We start from the raw sequence: 18,673 nt of genomic DNA, 5'->3' as shown, positions 1-18,673 counted from the left end.
TGCGTTGAAGATTCTTTGACCCTTTGCATCAACTTAAGCTAATACATTGACTTCACCCATTTTTTCCTATTGACTTGTCAAGTACCTCATGGCTCTTTACCAAATGTTATGTAAATGGTTCTAAAAAAGTAAATAAATAAATGACTTCATCCATTTCTTTTGGGTTTCCCCCTTGTTCCTTTGAGTATATTTATGAGTCTAGGAGCAGGTCAAATGTGTGTTGATTGTTAAGTAACTCTCTTCATGTTCCATGTTTCTTAGATTCCATAAAATATTAAAAAAGAGGGGTAATAAGAAGAATATAATATTAACCTTTCTTTTTTAAAAATGGTTTAATCCAAATAAATTATTCAATGTAGTTGTTTCAATTTGAATCCAATTTCCCTCTTAGTGTGTGGTTCTTGTTTATCAGTTTTGGAATTATTTTTCTAATTATTATGAATTTAGGCCCACCTTATTTGCAATGAATTACATGTTTCATTTATCCAACCCAGTCAACCATGCAACCTTCCCTTTTTCAAAAAATGCTCCTAATTACCAGTTGCCCGATTTGGTCATCTCTTTCTTACCTTATTCTAGTTTATAAGTTTGGCCTTTAGCAGTAACCCGACCTACGACAATGACTTAACCCATCTAGTAGTCTCCTCTTACCCTTGCACCCTTAGGTTGTCCACTCTTAGTTTAGTGTGGCTAAAGCTTAATTAAGTCCATGCCCACCACACACTCATCCTCCCCGGGCAGCTTCAGTTTCTTGTAACCTGTGGACTCCATTATTAGATAGCTAACTTATAGTAGCCTACTTTCTTCATAGGTGATTAGTCCGTTCCTGGCTTCATGCATGTTTCTTTATCTACTCAAATTTTAACTCCACCTGGTAGTTAATTCGTCAGTGTGTGTTCTAAACAAGAGGCAAGTCAATTTTACTTCTGCTTTTTCAATATGCCTTGAATCAAACCTCCCACCTATATATTTTTGTTCTTGATATACAATATCAAGGTCAGTTTAGTTCATTTTATTAATTATACAATTACATTTTTTCATTTTTAGTTTAATTTATTAATGCTCTTCAATATCCAATTGCAATCTAAATTCTATTTGAATTTGATATAAATTTGATGGATAAATTCAATTCAAAATTGAATATAAATAAATCAAATTTGAGTCTACTTTATATCCAATTCATTTCAATCCATTTGCAACCCTAATCATATGGTTTTCCATAACAATTTTACTAATACATGAGGCTTGCCTTTTCTCTTTTTTCCTCAAGGCTCAGTTTGGAAGGAGTACAAATACAAATATGTAGAGTACAAAACCTTATATTTTGTATGTATTTGTACTGTATATATTTGTATTTGTACTCCTTCCAAACTGAGCCTAAAGAATTTATATCCCATGGGCAATGGAGACATTATTATTGATTTGTCTTGAAGGGATAAATATACTCTACAAAAGAGATATCTATTGGTCCAAGGGCTTCATCTTTTAAAGCAAAACTCACTCAATGATTTTATAAATTACATTGCACAAACTGATTTATCTCAAATGATTGGTTGCCTTTGAATTTCTTGTATGAGGCAATAAGGTTTTTATTAATTTTTATTTGTCATTCTCTTTGAAGTGGAAGAACATCCCAATGGCCTAGTTATAGATTCATCAATATCATTCCAATGCTTTTGGATGAAGCCTGCATTCAACCCATTAAGGTTAAATACTTGCAAATCTGGTATATGATTCTCGACAGCATTCGAGTTTCCTTTATATCCCATGAATTGATACTCACTCTCTATTTTATTTTAATTAATTTTTCTATTCCTTCTACACAAAGTCATTACATAAAAAAAAATGTTATTTTCCATCCCATATTTAAGGCAACCATTTCTTGATTTTTGGGCCCAATGGACTTCTTCCCTTATATGAAAAAATATATTATAGTCAATATACCAAGACACGTAGATATCATACAATAACATTATTAATAATGCATCATCCAAAAACTCAAGATAGATGGTACATGTATAAAACCATTAATATGTTATTATTTATTTATTCATTCAAATAATTAATTAATAAGTATAAAATCATATTGTCAATATATATATATATATATATAAGATCCATAAATGCAAGAGCCCAAAGCATAAATCATATAAAACTAGTATAATCAAATAAATTCTATATTTTATTATTTTGACTTCGATGTGCTACAAAAAACTAAATCAACTTAATCTTAAATTCTTTTGCTGACTAATGGCTATATAACTTCTTATAAACCATCATTGTAAATTAAGTTAAATTTGTAGATAATATTTTCTTATTTCATAAATAATAAATTGTTACTTACTATAAATAAAATTACTAATAAATAATTTACAAAATATATAATATTTATCTTTATTTAAAAATATACTAATCCATTTGAATTTGTAAGATACAATTTTTAAATACCAAAATGCTTATTTTATTTTTTATTATTTTTATTTCTATAAATTATCAAAAAATTAAAAAAAAAACATTCTTTTAATATAAATTATTAATTAATCAATAGATTTGATTGGATCATTTATAGTTCCATCATATGCTTCTTCACCACCATCAAAGCCATTTAAAATAATAATTTTTACTTTTAGATTTCCTCAATATTTTTGAGAGAATTAAATATGATAAACCGAAAACATAAATCCAAGTATCCAACAACAAATAAATATGTTCTTGCATTTCAGAAAACGAAATATGTATATCCATTGAACATTTAGGCTCGTTATAAATACAATTACAGAGTGCAAAACCTTGTATTTTGTATTATTTTATATGTATTCGCACTATACATACTCTCATTTCTACTCCGAGGCAGCTAGGTTCAGTTCAGAAGTATAAATACAAACACAGAGAGTGCAAAACTATGTATTTTGTATGCATTTGTACTATAGATATTTGTATTTGGACTCCTTCCAAACTGAGCCTAAAAGACTAAATGACAAAAAAAAAAGCTTTCTTGATTCTAATTTCTAGTGCAAGATCTCAAGTTGTTTATAAGAAGAATTCTCCAAGGTTCAAAATATCGGTACACCCAATACGCCAATAGTAGCGGGCAGTACCGATATCTTTATTTTAGTTTCTTTAAATCTGGTTCAGAGGTGCTGATTTAAAGTCCATTTACCCTCTGAACCGGTTGGGACCTTAAAACACTCTGTAGAAACATATCAGGAAACCCCATTACGATACATATCAACTGATACAGCCCAATACATGTCCATATTTTGAACCTTTGGAATTCTCCCACAAGTCTCTGAGACTTAGAAATGAAAAACGTGATAAAAAAGTGAAATCAACATAAATCATTCCACCAGCACAAGATCGGTATTAGTATATATCGACTGATACTGTTAGATACAGTGCGATACAAACAATACCGACCATTTTTTTATTTTTTTCAGCCAGGTTATTGGAACAAAGACTATTATAGATGCTTCTACGATCTGAATAGTACCTTACTGAAGGGTTAGATACAGGGCGTATTATATCAATATTTTGATCATACAATACACCCGATTAATATTCTAAACCTTGCACATCATCTACTACAATCAAATAAGCAAAGAAACCTTGCTAAGGGGGGTTTGACCAAAATTTTATTATACTATTGGTTGCCGTCACCCAACAAGACGGGGGTATTTTTGGAACAATGACAATTATAAGAAGATAATCCTCCCACTCTCCCCCCTCAAAAAATAATAATAATAATAATAATAATAATAAAGAAAATAAAAAATAAAATATCAAGCATATGTGCTTTGAAATGCCACCCTGAAATAAATTTTAAATATGATAAGTTGCAAGTTCTTTAATCTTTTCTCGTTACTTTTTCCCTTCCATTTTAGACATCAAACATTTATTATACAAGAATGTTAGCCACTAAACACAAGTACAGCAGGAAGGATGCTCAACCTGCTGTACCTTGACCTTCGCTCTGGTATGCAGCTTCTAAACATTCCTTAGCCCTGTGAACCTTTGACTGAAGATAAAAGCTCCCATTTTGAGCATTCTTCTCAAACAGATTGTCATATTTCTGCACAAGATAGAAAATTAGATGTTTAAGCCTGCTAATTCCAGATGATATATCAACTCTTTAATATAAGAATGAATTTAAATAAATACCACAAATCTAACAGACCTTCAGGATCTCCTCCCAGGTGGCCTCCTCAGTGACACCTAGAATCTGCCTTGCCTCTTGCTCAGCCATTGTTTTGCTTGCTCTACGAACGGTATTTTGTATTGTTTCTTGAGCAACACCAGATTTTGACGCATCTGCAAACATTCAATAAACAAATAACAGAATTAGATGATGCATGGGTTTTGGAAGTAAATTTAACCTATTAATGTTTTAAAGGAAATACTAGTTAGGGGTGAAGGTTGAGTACCCACCCACCCATATTGACCCGCTGACCCATTTACCACCCATATTTATGGGTGTCAATGGGTCACAACCCACCTTGACCCTGACCCACCCCCTCTAACCTAATGCAAGGATTAAGAAATTACAAATATTTTAGCCAAACAAAATACAAATACTAAGACAATTACAGAAAAAAAAATACACGAAGAAAAACAAAAATAATAAAACACCAAAATTGACATTATTTTGCAGGAAAAAAAAACAAAGGTTGTAGAAAAAAAACACAAATTGATAAAAATTACAGAAAAAACATGGAAAATAATAAAATTTATATTTCAACCAAGAAAATAAAAATTGCATAAAATACATAAATTGATAAAAATTCAAAATAATTATATTTTTCAACCAAAATTGTTTTTTTTGAGAAAAACCCAAAAATTGTAGAAAAAAAAAAGATGAAAAATATCAATTGTGCGGGCAAGCTTGTCCTCCATGTGCTACAGAACTCATTCTACTTCAACTCAGCTTCCATCAACGTAATGGCACTTGAATTTGTCATTGCCACTGTTATGGTGTTGCAGCCAACAAAGGCCCAAACCCCATCTTCCCATTCTCAAAGACCAAAACCTTGATTGATTTGTTGAAGATTTGGGAATTTAGATTTGAAGAAACGGTGGAAATAGGCTTTCGTATGGATGTGGAGGCAGAGAATCTGATCCGCCACCCATTCCCGTCTATTCAAAACTCAATTTGAATAACATGTAAAAATCTATCTTGACTATTCTGTCTAGATTGTCAATCCCTCTTGTAAATCAAATATATTTTTTTTTCAATTTCATATCAATCAATTTCCATCTAACTCAAAGCTTGGCTATGAACCCTAAAGCCTTGTACCAGAACCGTAAAGCCCATTTCAGAGAGAGAGAGAGAGAGGCAGAGAATGTTGTAGAGAGAACAGAGACAGAAAATGTTCTCCGCTGCAGTGTTACAGAAATGAAGCATACCTCAATCCTTGAATGGCGGAGCTCACCTTGACATTCTCTGAAATTTCAAATGGAGCTTCCCTCAGGCCTTGAAGGGAAAGGAAGGCAAGGGAAGACTCAGCAGAAGGTGGTAATCGAAATCAGACAAGAAATGACACAAGGCTATTTGAGAACACCTCTACAGAAAGGCAGTCCATCAAACCAAAACATCGATGCAGAGGATGATGGATAGGTGCGGATGAAAGGTAATAAGAAATTGGTCCCCGACCCTAGACAACTCTGGAAATCTCACCGATTACAGCAGTATATGATGGACATGAAGCTCAAGGTACAAAGGAATTAATAACCACAGCTTGTATATGATCAAGTGGGCTCCTTAATCCCACATGATCTCCAGTGACACTGATGCCGGTGTCACTGGAGACTTTCGCTTGTCCCTCTTACGAGTGCTCTTGGGTTTGGGACCCATTTGGGCAAGAGAGCAGTTCCCCAAAACTAGAGAGAAAGACAACTAAAAGGAAATCAAGGGGAGAGAGATACAAAGAATCATTTGGACTTGCAAAGATTCTTGACAATGCAATTGAGTTAATCAAGATAATTACCAGATATACTTCTTTTTACATGGACTTGATATAAATAGACTAAATAAACCAACAACCTCCTACTAATACTCAACTACTCAATTACATGTTCATCTGTTTAGGTTTTCGCAAAGCTGTGGATTTAATCTTGTTTTCAAGAGGTTGCCACGGCATTTTATTAATGAAGAAGATAAGCTTTGGGTTAAACTTTGAAGTTTAGATATCTTAAAGATCATTCTGTGTTTCCATATCTTGTTGATTCACAAGGATCTATTTGTTGGAAATCTGTGGCTAATCTCCAAATTAATTTTCATTCTAAGTTAGGATATTTGGTAAAAACTGGGGATTCTAACTCTATTTGGAAAGTGCCTTGGATCCAATATCAAGGTTCCACACAGCTAAAGGATCTTAAGGATGGAAATTTTAATTGGGATGTGGATAAAGTTGATGAAAAGGTCAGCATAGCAATCTTAAATGGATTTTTTTTTTTATCAATAACCACATAATTCATTAAAATAGGAAAAAAGTTACAGGGAAGGGGAGCTAAAGATACTTCACCAGAAAAGAAGTACAACTGATTTAAACACTCAGACCCTCACAATTGAGCCCAAAACCCAGAATCTCTAAAAACTCCTTGCCTAGCCAATCCATCAGCAAAGGAGTTAGCATTTTTTCTAACCCAAGTACATTGGACTTCCATATCCTTAATCAGCCACTTGAATTTTCTTTTCTCATTGTTGTAGCTCCACATCTTGGAAGTGTCTTCTTTCAGCCAATTCACAACAATCACAGAATCTCCTTCTATAAGCAGTTTCTTGACTTGAATTTCTTTGGCCCTTTGTACCCCTTCCAACACTGCTAAATGGATTTGGGTACAAAAGGTCAGGAAAATTCAGTTCAAAAGGCTTAAAACATCATCCAGTCATAAAATGTATCTTTTTTTGGTGCTACAAAGGCAGCAATTTGTTGGGTTATTTGGGAAGAAAGGAATAACAGAATATTTTTGGACAGGAGTAGAACAATGGAGGAGGTAATCGACACCATCAAAATTAAAGTAGCTCACTGGGAAAGATCTATGCATATCTTTCAAGATTTCTCAGTCATAGACATTACAAGATCTTAGACAGAAGAAGCACAATCTTCAAGAGTGAAAGAGAAAGTAAGGATGGAAATGAAAACCTCCAGATGGTAATAGGTTTAAATTGAATTTTGATGGAAGCTCCTTTGGAAATCCGGGACTGTTAGGTATTGAGGGAGTAATCAGAAATTCTGAAAGGAGAATATTAGCTTTGCTCTTTGGACCGATTGGCATGGGCAACTCTCTAAAAGCTGAGTTAATGGCATTGCTACAAGGACTGAAGATTGCTATGCAACTAGGAATGAGGCATATTGAGGTTGAAGGGGATTCCAAGGTGATCATTTCTTGGGCTAAAAACAATACAAGTATTCCGTGGACCTTCAAACAAGTGATAAGGGAAGTGGAAAAGGTTGCAAGGGAGGTAGAGGCTGAATTCAAATGGGTTAGGAGTGCAAATGGGTTAGCTGATTATCTTGCTAAACAAAGGGCTTTAAGGCAACAATTGTTTTGGGCTGCAATGTAAAGTGGGACTGAAATCTGTAATAGTATGGGGAGCTTTAATCCCATACACAGCTGTAAAACCTTATTGTAACCCTAATTTCAAATAAAATTCTCTTTTGCTGATAAAAAAAAATGTATCTTTTTTTGGTGGAAAGTCTAAAAATGTACCAGTTGATCCTAATAGGAGGAGAATTTGAAACTGGGAATGGGAAATGAAGATTGCCCCAAGGTATAAGCTGTCTTTTTCGAGACTGTTGAATAATTTTGTCATGGTTAAAGAAAGAATTTGGGCTACCATGGGGATTTAGTTGCCTTGTAATAGCTCTAATCCTTGGCCTGCTCATTTCATTATGTTTGTGATTCAAATTAATAAGAGGTTAGTCTTGGATTTTCTTTGATGGATTGCTGTGTGTTCCTACTTCATTTGTTTTTTTTTTTTTTTTGATCAGCAAATAAGACTTTTATTAATAACAGAGAAATATTGAATTACAATAGTTAGGTTGCAGCACTGCGTTAACCCAATCTACAAACACATACAAACAGTTACAGTTCTGCCCTTGGATAAGGTGCGTTCTTTGTAAAGCTAATGGGGAAACGGATTACCACCTTATGGTTACTTGTCCGGTTACTAAAACTATTTGGGAGTGGGCTTCATCCTTGTTTGGATGCACTTGGAATCCCCCCGTGAGTTTGCAAAACTTGTTCTCTCCTTCGTTCTCAAGATGGCCTAAGAAAAAAGGGGAGATCATGTGGAGAAGCATTAGAGTGGCTATGTGCTGGTCCGTATGGGAAGAGAGGAACTCTAGACTTTTTTCAGACAAGGAAAGATCTATGGAGAATTTAACTGAATTGATACACTTAAGGGTTAGTCACTGACTGAAATCTTTGGAGCTTTTTTCAGATTTCTCCATGGCTGATCTTTTGAGAAAGTGGAAAGAAATTGCTACCTCGGCTCAGTGCAAAAGGACCTCTAGACCTTCTTGGTCCCCCCCTCCTTTAGGATTCATGAAACTGAATTTTAATAGTTGTAGTTTAAGGAATTCTGGGCCTTCTGGGATTGGGGGAGTTTTCAGAAATGAGGCTGGGATTATTAATCCTATGTTCTCTGGCCCTATTGGAGAGGGTGACTCTCTTAGGGCAGAGATTTTATTAGCTCTAGAAGGAATCAAAAGAGCAAGAGAATTAAACATTCGGTGCTTGGTCATTGAAGGGGACTCGGAGGTGGTAATTAGGTGGTTGAAGGAAGACAACAATGGTTTGTGGAGCTACAAAAATGAAAAGAAAAAATTTAAATGGCTGAGTAGGGATATTGAGGTGAAGTACAGTTGGGTGAAGAGAAGTGCTAATTCCATGGCTGATGGGTTAGCCAAACAAGGGGTGCTTAAGAATTCTTTGTTTTGGGCCATTTTTTAGCTTTCTTTCTTGTTCTCTGTTGTGGGGGAGTTAAGATATTTTACCTCCCCTGTTTTTCTAGGGCATCCGCCAACCCATTTGTAGTCCTTTTGACCCAACCAAACTGAGAGTTGAACCTCCTTGCAAGTATGTCAATTTCTCTGTAGATAAATTTGAGCTTCCAGGGTGCTGAAGTGATGTGTTTAGCCCAAGAAATGACCAGTAGTGAGTCTCCTTTTTTTTGGTTTGATGTGAGTCTCCTTATATTTCTAAATCTGTTGTTCCAATATGCTCAGCCAGCTTTAAACCTTAAAGTAGAGCCAGAGATTCAGCCTGTATTGAGTCACCAATACCTATTGGTCCTGAGAAGAATGCCACTTCTCCTAGATGATTTCTAATCACACCCCCTATACTTACCTTTCCCGGGTTACCAAAGGAACTCCCATCAAAGTTTAGTTTTAGTTTGTTCAATGCAGGTGGCTTCCATTCTGCTCTCACAACTTCTTTGGGTACATCTGTTTGTGCTACTTCAGTCCAGTTTCTTAGAATGTCATTCGTGGAGAAATTTTTGAATACTTCCATGGTCATCACCCAAAGTGCAGTTCTGATTTTTATGGATTCAATGACTTCCTCCTTTGATTTACTTTTTTCAGAGAAGAGTCTTGGGTTTCTTTCCTCCTATATAGTCCATACCACAGCAGCTCTTGCTGCCTTCCATAAGCACTTACCTCTTTTCTTCTGTTGCCTTAGGAAGGAGGGGCTGAATAGACTTACCACATCCTGTGCTACTTCATTTGGTTTGCTCAAAATATAAAAAAAAAAAGGTTTTTGATAATAAGTCACTATCTGTTGGGTGGTTGATTGATCGATTCTGCTGGACCATACATATGTGGGATGGCAAATTTCGATTTCAGCCCTCATATCCAATCCAGAGTGTTTCTCATGTTCAGTTTTCTCATAATACGATGCAAAATATTTTCTTGGATGGGGGTACAGTTAACTCAGATCATGGTGCCATAGTTGTCAAGGTGATCCCTAGGCAACAAGGTGCCCATGGCTGGTCACCTCGCTTAATTACCTACCTAATTTGTACATGCCATCATGAAACACCTTTAAATTATTTGTTTTTTGATTAATAATTAAATAGATATTATTTAACTAAAATATTCATTTTGTGGGTTTTATATACCAGTTCTTTTTATTATTTTATTATTTGTTAGGGTCCAATCAACACATTCTTTGCCATCATCATCTTCTTCTTCTTTTCCTTTTCCTAGATAAAAAAAGGGGCCTAGCTACATTTTCCGAATTTTCTTGGTGATTTTCTATTTTTAATATGAAGTCTATAGTTTTTTAAGAAGTTTATAGATAATTAACAATGAAAGATAGTTGCTAGTTGATATAGAACCAAGGGAATTACCATATGATTCATGGTTTCTATGTAAAAAAACCCATCACCTAGGCGCCTTCCTATCACCTAGCTTCACCTAGTGTTTTAAAAGTGCAAGGGGCAATTTGCACTCAAAGATGCAAGGCACAAGGTGAGGTGTGTTCCTTTTCGAAGCAAGGCACAAAAATACAACAATGCCAAAAATTCAAAATACACAGAAAATTAAAAATAAAAATATTAAACACAATATTAATAAAAATATAAACTTAAAATTTAAAATAAATGTTTTAAAAAACCTATTATCTAAAATTAAAATACATAAACATAACATGTAAAGCATATTCAAATGAAAATTTAAAAATAAAATCAAACATATAAAACATATTCATGTTTCAAATTGTATGAAACTTGCCACCATCTGGCATCTCCCAAGAAACCCATAACCATAGCAGTCTGTCATGTTTCCTCTCCAAGCCCAACATCAATACCCAATTGGCCCAATACCCCCATCATAAAAGAATTGACACCTATAGAATTGTTTGATCATAAAGAAAGGGGTCTCTATTTCAACTATGACGAAAAGTTCACCTCTAGCCACCATTGTAAAATGTTATTCTTGATAAAAGGGTGTTTGGCCGAGGAGGAAGAAGACATGGACATGGTTACTAATGAAGGATGAAGCTCAATTCAAGTTGCAGTTTCCAAGTTTCAATCCTTGCAAACAAGGGCAAATCTTGTGGTGAAGGCAATTGCTACATGCATTGATAACTTGCATCCACAACACCACCATGATCCCAGTAAGTTTGGCAAGCAGCCAACATAATCGAGTCTGTTTTATAGTGGACAATAATGAAAACAAGTCTCTTGGGCTGCCAATGGCCCATTATCGAAGCAAACTTTGCTCTCAAAATTAGTTGATGTAAAATAGGTTGATTCCAGCCTTGAGATTCATGTTTGCACCCATCACAACCAAACAAGACACTATAGATTTCTCAGTGCAAAACCGAACTGGATTTGTAGGTGTGATCTTTTTCAACCCAACCCAGAAATCACAGGCCTGGAACTAGGTATTGTGTTCAGGCCCAGCCCAGGCCTGGGCCCAACTTTAAACCCGGTCCAGCCTACATACACACACACACACACACATACATACATACGTACATATATATATGCTATTTTATGCTATACTTTATATTTTACATATAGATATTAAAATATTAGCTCCAATAGGTGATAAAATGAGAGAAAGTAGACTAAGATTGTTTGGTCATGTGCATACCAGACCTTTGACAGAGCTCATAAGAAGTGATCTATTACAAGTTGAAACGGCTAAAGGGGTTGGGGTGGACCAGTAGACGAAAAAGGGCATGGATTGTAGTAAGAAATGATAATAAGCGCTAATAATTTAACAATGGAAATGACATTAAACAGAACAGAATGGTGAAACACGATTCACGTAGCCAACCCACATGGTTGGGATAAGGCTTGGATGATGATGATATAAATATTATAATTTGACACCTATAATACATATTATGCACAATATTTTATATCTATATTATGTATAAAATAAATTTTATAATATTCTATATAAAATAGTATAACACATTATATATTTAATATTCTATTAATGAAAGACATGCTGCAGCCATGCAACCAACCCCACATGTAGAAACTGAGGTTATGAGCCATGAACTGTAACAACTCCATCTGCTTCAACTTTGATTTTTCTTGGTATTCCTTCATATTTTGCTCCCACCACCCTGACAACTACTGAGTGCAGATCTCCTAAGAATGTTCCCACAAGGACCCCTCTGCACAGAGAAGCAATCATCTTCATGTTCGACCAAATATGGAATAGCAGATCCAAGACTCTAATAACCATTTCTTCGACTGCAGAAATGGGTTTAGCATTGACAAGTGGGGGCCGCTTAGATATTAGCACTAGCAGTTGATCATCTTCAGATTCCATGGTTGTCACTTATTTCTAACAAGTATCATTAAAATTTTTAAAAGGCATTCAAGGTATACTCCTGGAAGATCACACCTACAGGAGATGTGTATTTAGCCCCCCCCCCCCCGAAAAGCACTAATATAGCTCCATTTCCATCCCTAAGACCCCCCTAATGGTGAAGGACCTGGGTTGCCACGTGAGCTTCCATCAAAGTTCAATTTTATCCTGTTGCTACCGGAAAGAGTCCACTACTCTTGATAAGTAGGCTTCAATGAAGATGATTCAGCTACCACTCTCCACCCTCTAGCCATGCCATCCACTGAAAAATGTTTGAAAATCTCCATGGTCTTCACCCAATGAATTACCATCAACATGATGCTTGCAATGATGATTTCCAAAGATCTACATTGCTCATTAAACAATCCATTATTTCTTTTCCCCCATATTGTCCATAAAATAGCAGCTCTAATGGTTCGTCATATGAAAGAGAGGAAAGAAAATACAACAAAGTATATAAAAAAACAGAATTTTGCAGAAAATACAACAAAGAAAAAGAGGAAAATAAAGAGAAAAACAGAAAATACTAAATTTTGTAAAAAACAACAACAACAACAACAATAGATACCTTGTCTCTGACTATCTTCATGGTAAAGTTTCTGTTTTTAACAGAGTAAAACTGTAAAAGTCAATCCAACTTGGCTACAAGCCATATTTTGTTTCTCGGAGTAGAGGCAGATCCCCATTCAATACTGTCCTTAACATTAGTAATATGTATCTGGACTCAGTTTCGTAATTTATTACTAGATTATATCCATGATAAGTAACAAACAAAATTCATTATATTTTATTTGCAAATTGGACTCTCTTCATAAATAAATAAATGTTATCGAAGTGTACAAGAATAGAATTCTGAGTTGAAATGAGGATCAAATCAATTACAATACCCAAGTACAAACTATAAAATTATAAATTGAAACTGAATTGCAGGAGGCAGGTCCTCCTCCTACCATCGAGGGTTCAGGTAGCATAGATGAACAAAAATGCCTGTAGTATTTGGATTCATAACTTGTTACAACTAACAAAAGCATGGCTCCAAGAGGCCTGGAAATGTATTCATCAATACAAGCATCATTACCAAACATAGTTGTCAAGGTGAAACCTATACAATGCACTATATAATATATTTATATTTTATATTTTCTTATGTTATAATAAATAAGATCGACATTTTCACACTAAATTATTCATTTTGTGGGTTTATATACTACCTTCCTTTTATTATTTTCTTATTTGTTAGGGCTCATCCCCTGTATATTCTTAAATTTATTTTCTTTTTCTTCTCATGATTTGTTAATTTTCTATATTTTGATATTAAGTTTACATTTAATTGATGAAAACTATTGATGATTACTAGTGAAAGGTGACTGCTGGTTGCTATGAAACCTAGGAAGGTACCCAAGGATTTTGGGTTTTATTTAAAAAAAAAAAAAAACACTGCCTAGGTGCCATGCCTAGCCTTGCCTCAGCACCTTAAAAATTATTGTATGAAGTACCAAGTCCAATAAACTCCCTAATGTTGAGATAAAATAGAGAAATTCTCTCGACAAAGATAAAAGACTAAATTTAGAAAACCTAATCTCTAATAGGAAAGATGATCATTGAAAGGGTTGCACATGAAACTACAAAGTTAAAGTAGAAAAATGGAAGGGTTGAGGAACTCACTTGCAAGAGCTTGACGGTATGCTTGAACAAATGCCCTTGCCAAAATCCCAGAGCCCATTACAATCAAATTGGCAAGAATCTTTGCAGCCTGTATAAAAGGTAGACAAATAAGCTAGATAGCTTGCCAATATTCAGGAAATTATCTGAAAAGTTATATCATCCCAACTTCTTAAATGGCAATGGAATGAGCAATAATATTAAGTGCCTGACCTTACCAAACCAATTTTACCTGGACACAGAATGACAAAAGGAACACAACAACATTGCCAATGTGAAAGGTTCCTCTACAAATCACTATGATAATGATTACCTATAAACCAATATACTGTATGGAGAAAGTGTGCAATAGGAAATTAAATGGTTGACCTAAATTCTTCTCTATGCAATCAAAACCTTGTATAAGCAATAGATTATTGACAGTTGCTCAGGATTTTATCCCATTATGCAAGTTGGTTCTTTTGAATATCATTTATTTAGTACTGTAACAATCCACTACTCATTTTGAATGATCACATGTCTGAAGGTGGAACCACAAGGTTGCTTAAATTCTACAAAATGGTATTATTAAAGGATCCTTGGAAAATCACTACTAAACCTCTTTTTTTTTAAGAATAAAGCATGTGAAATATACCCATCCAGGTAATATCTTTGAGTACTCAATCTTCAGAAGATATGAAGTCTAAGGATTTAGGGTGCCCATAGAGGTTTCCAAATGAGGAACTGATAAAAAGTATGCTTCAAGAATACAAGAAAAAATGGAACAAGCAGATTATAACGAAATAAAAGAAAACACCAATTAGATTTGATAAAAGGCTATGTTTGGTTTGATAGAATAAGAGAAAAAACAAAAGTTGAGGAGGTAACCGAATCAAAATCTGACATATTCCGGCACCGTTGGGACCGACGATTAGGGTTAGAGGTTTGAAGAAGGTGATCAAAATCTAATATATTCCGGCACCGTTGGGACCGACGATTAAGGTTAGAGGTTTGAAGAAGGTGATGACATGCTTGTTCTCCGGGTCGAAACTCCGGATACCTTTGATTAACATCTTATCTATGGTGCTCATCTTTGCAGCTTTGGGAGCAGATTGTTTCAGTTCAGAGCGGGCCGATGAACATAACCGGAGAGTAACGCCGGCAAAGGAAGAAAAATCAAGAAGAGAGAGAGAAGATTGCAGAGCATACCATGAGGGTTCCGGCTAAACTCCGATCCTCCGAGTCCGTGTTTCGGTCGTTTGAAAGCGTGAGGTCCGTTTGATCGGAGAGAGAGTGGCGCATTACGCCAATATATATATATATATATATAACACGTGGCAAGTTATTGTTAAAACCCGCAATCCACTAGGAACACTGCCACCATTAACAATTTGCCGTTATTTTTTGGAAACTAGACACGTCGCAATTTTTGAGAAATTTGTGCCAAAGCCCGTAGCCTACTACCATACTACAACCCCCCACCATTCAAATTAGGGGTGAGTTAGAGAAAAAAAACCTAAAAAATCGAATAGGTCGAAACCGAACTGAAAAATCAGTTAATTGAATCAGTCAGTTTGGTGTTTTAAAAAACCAAAGGTACTCGTTGGGTTTCGGTTAACCAATATAGAAAACTGGTAATTAATCGAACTGAACGATATACATATAGTTCTATTATATATAATATTTTTTATATATTATAAATTAATAAATATGCATTGTATAAATATATATTTATAATATATGATATTATTTATTATTTAAAATATAATATTATATATGTATATATATTTTTATAATATATTGTAAAAATTAAAAAACTAAAAAACTAATAAATCGAACCGGTTAACCGATTGGCTTCAGTTCGATTTTGGTTATCGGTTTTCCAAAAACTGGTAGTACCGGTTCGATTAAAAAAAAAGACCTATTGTTCAGTTAATTGAATAGTGAGCACCCCTAATTCAAACATGTGGCCTTTAGGGGTGATCATTCAGTTAAAAACTGAACCGAATAAACTGAAATAAAAAAACAAAAACCGAATTACAATAAAACCAAAAATTACAATTAATATATATAACATTATAAATTATAACCTATAATATATATATAATAATATATATTATGAAAATGAATTTCATTATAATACATTATATATAATATATTAATATATAAATATATATCATATTATATATTAAATGTTATATATTGTATATGATGGAGGTAGATTTGGCCCGACCCCTTGGCTGTGCGACACGTGGAAGAAACCGGGGTGACCTGGCAGGAACGCCAGCTCGGCACGGTGACATAGCACGGCCATATCCCAAGAAGAGGCCCGAACTTCCCGAGCTCTCCAAGAAGAGGCCCGAGCTCCCCAAAAGGAACCCACACTTCCTGGGAGGTGAAACCCGAGCTCTCCCTAAGAATCCCGAAGCTAGCAAGCCCACGAGGGGCGAAGCTCGGACTAGCCCACCTCGGGTCAGTCCGGATCATATCCCGGCACCTCGGGACAGTAGGCCATACTCATCCGAACTCAAGACTTCACCTCATGCACCACTCCGGCACCTCGGCTCCAAGTCGCGCAACTGTGAAACCGTACCTGACAGGTCCGTACTCTAGGGCAGCACGCCTGACTGGTCTAGATCTGACAGATGACAATCACACTATAACGGCCACCTGCTACCGCCATCTCAGTTGTTGCAGAGACGGCCCAGACAGAGAGGACAGTGGCGGTTATGTCTATCCCCCCACAGAGGCGGTTATACCTAACCTGACAGAAGCTTGGGAGTGAGTGCACCAAGTGGTTATAAGAAACCTTCTTCCCCCAAAGAAAGAGGTATGTGATATTTGTGCTTTCCAGTCTTAAAGTCTCTTATTTTCCCTTGCCTTCTCAAGAGTATTAACTTGAGCTTCGGAGTATTCCCACCGGGTTCCTCCCCAGAAATCTCTTATTTCTTCCTTATTTCAGGCATCTTCAGCTCCGTCAGAGGCAAGGTTACCGGCAGCTAAGACCGACTGGATCATGTATATTATATATTACATATTATACAATGAATTTTAGTTAATTTGGTTTTTTCAGTTAACCGGATTTATAAATCTAAAAACCGAAACCAAAAACCAAAATTCCTAAAAACTGAAATAACCGAACCAAATTACCCAATAATTGAAAAAATCGATCCGAATAAATCGAAACCAAAATTTTTGATTCGGTATTTCAGTTTTAATTGAATAATGCTCACCCTTACTGGCCTTCTCATTTTTCTGGAAAGATAGACACGTGGCATTTTTTGATAAATTGCTATTAAAATCCACCCACTACCACCATTCAGACATGTGGCATCCTATTAATTCAAGAAATAGGATTCAAAAAGTGGGTAGTTTCACTTCTAAATATTCTCAATAGTCAATAGGCAGTTATTTATTAGCTTAACACATGTTTATCCATAGTCTATTAAATACAAATGGTGAGACCCATTAAAAGATTATCATAAATCCATGTTTGTTTTTAATTTTTTTTTCAAAAAGAAAATACTTTATTAATTACAAACTTGATCGAACTTTTGGGAAGCAACCTAAAGTAACTTTTAAAAATAAATAACTCAAAATAGATTTATTAAATAAATAGTAAATACCAAATAAAGTGGATTATTGTTTACCAATAAGGTCTCATTTAATATATTTAATCAAATTAAAAAAAACATAAATTAATAGTGGGTTTCAAATAAAATAGGTCAGCTTGGGTTGTCAATTACAAAGATGCAAAACCTATATTAGTTTTTTAATTTAATTTTTGATAACTAAATAGTAAATTTCAAACTAAATTATACATACATTTAGTTACCACTACTTAGTATAGGGTCATTCTCTAGTATATATTAAAACAAGAAAGTCTAGAAATTTTCTCATTTTTTTAATTTTTTATTTTTAGTCCATATCATTAATAAAACTACCAATTAGAACTCTACTCTCCATCTCTCATCACTCTCTTCTCCCTATTACATAACGACACCTCAGCTCTCTCATTTAGATATCTTAGCATAGTAGGAGTCTTCAGACACTTCACAGAGTAGGAGTCTTCCCACGATGAATCTCCTCTCCTGAACCTCTCTCTCTCTCTCTCTCATCGACAATAGGAGTCTTGACAGAAGTCTTTTGGACGAAGAAGTCTTTGTAGTCGGCGGGTTTCTAGCCGTTGCCATCTTCTTTCTACCAAAGACTTCGTTGGAGTTCTCAGCTGCCATCTTCTTTCCACATGTATATGCTCTGTCATTTTTTATCTGTTCTTTTTTTTTTTCATTTTTTGCTCTTTTTTTTTTCCATTTTTTAGACTCTTCACAGGGTATGATTATTCCCACGATGAGTCTCTCATGAATTTCTCTCTCTCATCGACAATAGGAGTCTTGATGGAAGTCTTTTGGACGAAGAAATCACAAACTTCAATATTTTTTCGAAGTAGGGGATGTGATGAATCAGGGGAGGGCACTGCTTTAGTCGTGATTGCAGTCGGCGGGTTTCTAGCCGTTGCCATCTTCTTTCTACCGAAGACTTCTTTGGAGTTCTCCACTGCCATCTTCTTTCCACAGGTATGCTTTGTCATTTTTCTTTGCTCTTTTTTTTTTTTCCGTTTTTTGCTCTTTTTTTTTTTGTTTAGTTTTTACTCTGTTAAATGTATTTTTAACAGTCGAATAGTTTATAGTTGTTGATTG

The 18,673-nt window shown here is 35.0% G+C and overlaps 1 protein-coding gene across 1 annotated transcript; it reads right to left on the bottom strand.

The window, feature by feature from the left end:
• Positions 1 to 3,788: 3,788 nt before the first annotated feature.
• TXR1 (Protein Transporter, Pam16) lies at positions 3,789 to 15,344 on the bottom strand. Its single transcript, XM_010247661.3, has 4 exons — positions 15,183 to 15,344; positions 13,998 to 14,085; positions 4,175 to 4,308; positions 3,789 to 4,069 (listed from the first exon to the last, which is right to left on the bottom strand). The coding sequence occupies exons 1-4, from the start codon at positions 15,273 to 15,275 to the stop codon at positions 3,944 to 3,946; spliced, it is 441 nt and encodes a 146-aa protein (XP_010245963.1). The 5' UTR covers positions 15,276 to 15,344; the 3' UTR covers positions 3,789 to 3,943.
• Positions 15,345 to 18,673: the final 3,329 nt, after the last annotated feature.

The sequence above is a fragment of the Nelumbo nucifera genome, chromosome 1 (genome assembly GCF_055504915.1).
Source record: "Nelumbo nucifera cultivar China Antique chromosome 1, China Antique-T2T, whole genome shotgun sequence".
In the NCBI taxonomy this organism is placed as follows: Eukaryota; Viridiplantae; Streptophyta; class Magnoliopsida; order Proteales; family Nelumbonaceae; genus Nelumbo; species Nelumbo nucifera.
The sequence above is the reverse complement of the archived record's forward strand: the minus strand, read 5'-3'. Positions and strand labels throughout refer to the sequence as shown.

Bases quoted from the DNA above. Each gene is read 5' to 3' on its own strand.
- TXR1 (XM_010247661.3), bottom strand. From the start codon at position 15,275: ATGCGCCACTCTCTCTCCGATCAAACGGACCTCACGCTTTCAAACGAC. The intron at 4,309-13,997 runs GTGAGTTCCTCA...GAATGTTTGCAG, and splicing joins ATACCGTCAAGCTCTTGCAA to ATGCGTCAAAATCTGGTGTT. The intron at 4,070-4,174 runs GTCTGTTAGATT...TATCTTGTGCAG, and splicing joins CCTGGGAGGAGATCCTGAAG to AAATATGACAATCTGTTTGA.